The sequence below is a fragment of the Denticeps clupeoides genome, chromosome 9 (assembly GCF_900700375.1).
Source record: "Denticeps clupeoides chromosome 9, fDenClu1.1, whole genome shotgun sequence".
Classification (NCBI taxonomy): Eukaryota; Metazoa; Chordata; class Actinopteri; order Clupeiformes; family Denticipitidae; genus Denticeps; species Denticeps clupeoides.
In genome coordinates, this window is record NC_041715.1 from 15,468,100 (window position 1) to 15,474,203 (window position 6,104).

The 6,104-nt window shown below is 45.5% G+C and overlaps 2 protein-coding genes across 2 annotated transcripts in view; both read left to right on the top strand.

Moving 5' to 3' along the window:
- Positions 1 to 49, top strand: part of hoxd10a (homeobox D10a) — a 5,096-nt gene extending 5,047 nt beyond the window's left edge. Inside the window, exon 3 of the mRNA XM_028991377.1 lies at positions 1 to 49. This exon is cut by the window's left edge and continues 226 nt beyond it. Coding sequence (XP_028847210.1) covers positions 1 to 49 — 49 coding nt within the window.
- Positions 50 to 2,813: 2,764 nt separating this feature from the next.
- Positions 2,814 to 4,040, top strand: hoxd9a (homeobox D9a). The gene is given in 3 exon segments (XM_028991496.1): positions 2,814 to 3,120; positions 3,122 to 3,521; positions 3,796 to 4,040. Coding segments are annotated over 3 exon segments (738 nt in total). The 5' UTR covers positions 2,814 to 3,027.
- The last annotated feature ends 2,064 nt before the right edge of the window (positions 4,041 to 6,104 follow it).

Consider the following 6,104-nt stretch of genomic DNA (forward strand, 5'->3'; position numbering starts at 1 on the left):
CAGGGAGAACCGAATCCGGGAACTTACTTCCAATCTGACCTTCTCGTGAGCGCGCCCGGCCGCGCGCCCCTGGGACCGGTGGACATTGTTTTCATTTTTTTATTTTTTATTTTATTTTATTTTTATTGTACTGTTTTTTTTTTTTTCGCGTCCCGATACTGTGATTGTTGCTACTTGTATTCTATTTTCGGTGTTGTTCTAAATGTCGGACTGTGTAATTTAATTCTATTTTCACAGGGTAACGGTGGTGTTATTTAGGTCTTGAATTATGAACTAAACCAGAGAAATGTGTGTTCCAGGCACGTGCTCTGAAAACGAATTAAAAAAAAGAAACGTTTTATTGAACATGAAAGCACATTTTACTGTTTTGTCGCTGAACGGTAAAACGTCGACATTCGGCCTAAAAAGAAATCCGTCCAGTCGTTACAGTATAAATGGCTCCCGTAAAAAAATAAAAAATAAAAAAAAAACAGTAAAAACGTGGTAAACTCTGTAAACATGAATGTAAAGTCCAATGCATGTTCGTGGCATGTGTTCCTATAATAAAGTGATTCTGTCCAAGTATCTGGAAGTGAGATGCATTGAGAGAATACAACGAAGTCGGATCATCGTTTTTTTTTTTTTTGTATTATTATTATTCCTTTCCTCTGCTGGCCGCAGTGTGTGACATGATCAGAGGGCGACCTGCTCCCTGGAACGCGGCGATGACAGAAAGCGGCAATAAACGTCCGGGAAATAACGTGTCACGCAGGAAGTAGCGGCCACATCAGTAGCTCGGGGTGGCGCGCTGATGAAAAAACGCGACGTAATGCGACGTACTTACGCATCATAGCGTGTTACTGCAAGTGTTACTACGTAGTTCACGTCAAATGCGACGTCATTGTCATTTCAATCATAGATAAACAACACAGAACTACACAAATATCACATTACTCGTTAAACAAATCAGTTACTTATCAGGTATTAAACTTGAACGTGTGTGTTTGTGTGTGTGTGTGTGTGTGTGTGTGTGTACTAATATTGATTTAAGATGAAGAACCAAACAGCATGACAAAAATAAAGCGACAGCATCACGAACTACAAAATGAAAATTACAAATACAGAACTGTTATTATATAGGTTCGTGTGTGTGTGTGTGTGTGTGTGTGTGTGTGTTGTAATCTGAATGAATGATTTAATGTTTTTGTCGAAACTTCAACTTGACACAAGTCAGCAAGTATCACAAAAATTAAACCATTAAAGCATCAGAACCGAGTAGCATTTCTACAGACTAAAATATAACGCACACACACTCACATACACACATACACACACACACACACTCACTCACATACACACATACACGCACTCACATACAGACACACTCACACACAATCACACACTCACACACACTTGCTCACACACATGCTCACACAGACACACAAAACACACACACTCACACATACATACACAATCACACTCACACACACTCACATTCACACACACATAAACACACATACATACACACACATACACACACAATCACACTCACACACACACACACACACACACACACACACACATAAACACACATACACACACTCTTACACACATAAACACACATACACAATCACACTCATACACACTCACATTCACACACACATAAACACACATACATACACAATCACACTCACACACACTCACATTTACACACACATAAACACACATACATACACACTCACATACACACACACAATCACACTCATACACACTCACATACACACTCACACACACACACACATACATACACAATCACACTGACACAGACATAAACACACATACACACACTCACATGAACACACAGACATAAACATTCACAAATACTCAGTCGCGCGCACATACACTTTCATAGAAAGGTCGGTGTGTTCAAGAGGTCTGCATTTGCAGCAGTATATGATGTTGTTGAAGTAAAAGGTGTAATTATGAACCTGCATCATGCGCAGATACTTTACTGTTTCATTTCTAATGAGAGTGACGTCGATTAAAGCGAACATCTTCATCTTCATCCTCCTCTCTCCGGGCTTTGGTATTGTGGGATAAAGCGCAGTAATGTTTCCTGAAAGAGGAGCAGGAAATACAAACACACACACACACACACACACACACACACTCCATCCAGAGGAAGAAATCCCAAAACACAAAGATTCACTTTGTTACGCCAAGACTCGGTTTTATTAAGGTTACGTTCATGTCTAATCAAATGCACCTCGTAAAACTTTATTGATGAACATAAAATAAAATATTATAAATCCCCTTCCTAATAAGTGCAATTTCTATTGAAATAAATGCAACGCAGTCATCATTGTCGCGCGAGAAATTTCAAATGCCGATGAATGGAAGAAAAAAATCTATACGTGTAAATATAAATATACATAAATATCGGTAAGATTCCGCAAGGAAACAGAGGTTCGTTATTTTACAGCATGTTATTACGTTTATTTTACGAGGACTCGCAAGTCAGTGCTCCATAAAACATTTTACAAGGGCAGAGCACGAGGCCGCGTCGTACCTTTTACCGCGGTATCTCCCAGCATTTTACCTCAAATCACCAAACACGTACAGAGAAAAGCACCAAAGCCCCGCCGAACGGGGAGAGACGAGGTTATGACGGAACCAAAAACGGCGTGTTTTAATGCGTGTGCGTGTGTCTGTGTGACAGCGTGCGTGTAAAAAAAAAAAATAGTCCGCCAGCTCCCTCCTCTCCGCCGCGCGTTCCCGACGCAGAAAAAAAGGCCGGAACGGGCGCGCGCACGGGCCAGTCGGGCTCGGCTCCGGTTCCGCGGCGTCTCGCGCTCGGCCGGGAGGTTCGGCTCGGGGGATCGAACCGCCGCCGCGACCAGCGGATTGATTCTCTCGGCGTGTTGGTAAATATGGTCACGTGACCGGCGTGACCAATCGCCGGGGACGAAGCCAGCAGGAAAAAAAAAATACTACGATTCTTTCGGAGGGAAGGTTTCCGTGACAGTGGGACCTTTTTATATCCAAAAGATGTCGACGAGCTCGGCGCTGAGCAGCTACTACGTGGACTCGATCATGGGACACGACGCCGAGGACGCGTACGGCGCGCGCTACGTCCACGGTCCCCCCCCACCCCGCCGGCTCGAGGTCGTCAGGTGCGGCGGAGAGCGGCGACTTCTCCTCCTGCAGCTTCCCCGCGTCCTGGTCGCCGGTCCACGCGCCGCCCGTCTACCACCCGTACGCGCACCAGCCTCACCTCCCCGTCCGCTCCTGGATCGAGCCGATCTCCAGCCACGTCCCCTTCTCCACCCACGGCTTCCACCCCGCGGCCAAGGCGGAGAGCCCCCCACGGCCGCCACCGCCGCCGCCGCCGCCGCCGCCGTCCACGGCGTTCGAGGCCGAGAGCCCCGGCGCGCCCGAGTACGCCTGCGGCCCCGCGGCGGCCGAGGGCGCCAAAGACGCGGCCGGCAGCGACGCGTCCAGCCACGGCGAGTCCCGGGACGAGAAGCGACAACTTGACCCGAGTAAGTAAAAAGAAATTGGCCCCGTGATTTACAGCCGCGTGGAGCGTACGCGCGTAAAGGGTGCGTAAAAGAGGAGTTTTACTAACCTATAAAAGTGTCCGGCGCGCCAGAGACGTCCGGCCTGTAAAGCGCCTGTTTACTGCGGCGCGGCGTCATCACGCAAATATTCTCCCGCGATATTTACATATACATATATATATAAACACACATTTATAATTATATTCATATATATTTATACACGTATTTACTCCGTTCATGGTTGGGTTTTTTTTAGGCAACCCCGCAGCAAACTGGATCCACGCGCGATCCACGAGGAAGAAGCGCTGCCCCTACACCAAGTACCAGACGCTGGAGCTGGAGAAGGAGTTCCTCTACAACATGTACCTGACCCGGGACCGGCGCTACGAGGTGGCGCGCATCCTCAACCTGACGGAGAGGCAGGTCAAAATCTGGTTCCAGAACCGGAGGATGAAGATGAAGAAGATGAACAGGGAGCGGGGCGCCAAGGAGCTGCAGTGACGCGCCGTTCGCACGTTATCCGCGCTGTCGTCCTCGTCCTCGTCCTCGTCGTTGTTGATGTCGTTGTTAAGAATAGTAATAATTATTATAATAATAAATTTCGCTTGTAGGGACCCACGCGGCTCTGTTGTCGAAATTCTTTTTTTTCTCTCTCTCTCTCTCTTCCCCAAAATTGTCGTTTTTAAATGTAACCAAAACACTAGAAAAAAAAAAAAGAAAAAAATCCCCTGAAAATTTGACTAAAATTTCAAGACTAATTAACCTGCGCGTGGTGTCGTAATTATTGTAATTATTAATTCGCAGAAATAAGACGTTCTAATTCCTATCCTTGAAAGGCGACTCTGCGTTATTTTCCACGGTTACTCTGGGGAAGGGGGGTCATTTTCACAATTCACTTAAAAAATGTGTTATGCATTATATATGAAAATGTGTGAAACCCGTTTAAATTTCCAATTAAAAAGTAATAAAAGAGGGCCACTATTTCCCCGGTACTCCCCACACTGAAATGACGGCTTTTTTGGGGGGAGATTTAAAGGCGCGGCCCTGGCTTTCGGGGTGCAGGGATCCCTCCTCTCGCCCGAACAATGGCGGTAATAAAGAGGCCGGCCGGCCCGCTTTATGGCCGAACCTGTACTTGTAATGAGTTTAGAGCAGGAAGAAGCTTCCAGAAGTCTAGACGTCTGCGCGCCCTGGATGACTTTATGGGACGTAATTGCGCGCCGCTTTGAAAACGCGTCTTACTTTGTGGCGTTCGCGGCTGTTGGTGACAAAAAAAAAAAAAAAAAAACGCAGACGCCTTGCGGGGTGTCTGTCGGGTGGGGGTGAAGACGTCTTTACACCCCCATCTGCTGAGAAAGTCACGTTTATTCACCAACTGCACTTCCGCCGGACGCAACTTCACGTTGACGGTCCTCCGGCATCTCCAGCATCTCCGGAGCCGCGGCGACGTTGGGGACAAACGCGGAGCCCGATGGGGTCCCCGGGTGCGACGCGGCGACGTTTGCAATTTTGATGCCGAAGGACGGCGGCTTCGGCACGGACAGGCCGCGTTGGAAGGACGCGCTGCCACTAGGGGGCGCCGCGGTTCCACGCTTCAGCTCAGCGTGGTAGGTTGTTACAAAGCCAGACGTGTGTGTGTGTGTGTGTGTGTGTGTGTGTGTGTGTGTGTGTGTGTGTGTTTAAAAAAATGTCTGTCTGCCTTCACTGCGACGCAGGCCTGTGCACGTCTGGAAATGTGAAAGATTATTTTAATTTGAAAAAAAGATTTTTTTTTCAAATGAAAAATGGAGATGCTCGGGGATATAAACTTATGTAGCCGCATATTTATGGATGCTGTTTGAATAATTTAAACATTAAATAGAGTTTAAAACCGGATGTCGTGGCTGGTAATGTTTCTAAAAGAAAGAAAAAGAGAAAAAAACTTACAAAATTCCACAAAGAAAATAAATTAATTTTCAGACTCAAATCAACGAGTTATTTCTCATACGTGTGACGTTTCTGAAATGATTTAAATTTAAATCGCACAAACACTTCACTGCTAGTTTATTGGATGTTTGTTTATTTATTTAATCATTTTAATAAAACAAAATATTTTCGAGAAAATAAATCTTGCAAACACCCCAATATTTGTTGAAAAGAATATATTTCGAGACAGAGGGATATATATATAAAATATCAGTTAAGATAAGATATGATCCTTTATTTCTCATTTATTAGAGAAATTTACATTTGTCACGGCAGGAAGTGGACGGTACAAGATAAGAGCAGCAAAAGGCAATAGCACAGACACTATGTTGACTGTGTAATATAATAACATTTACAGCATTTATCAGACGCTCTTATCCAGAGCGACTTACAATCAGTAGTTACAGGGACAGTCCCCCCCTTGAGACACGTAGGGTTAAGTGTCTTGCTCAGGGACACGATGGTAGTAAGTGGGATTTGAACCTGGGTCTCCTGGCTCATAGGCGAGTGTGTTACCCACTAGGCTACTACCACCCTAAATGAAATATTGCTACCAGCCTAAAATGAATTATTACGAATTATTACGAATTGTTTTCATGT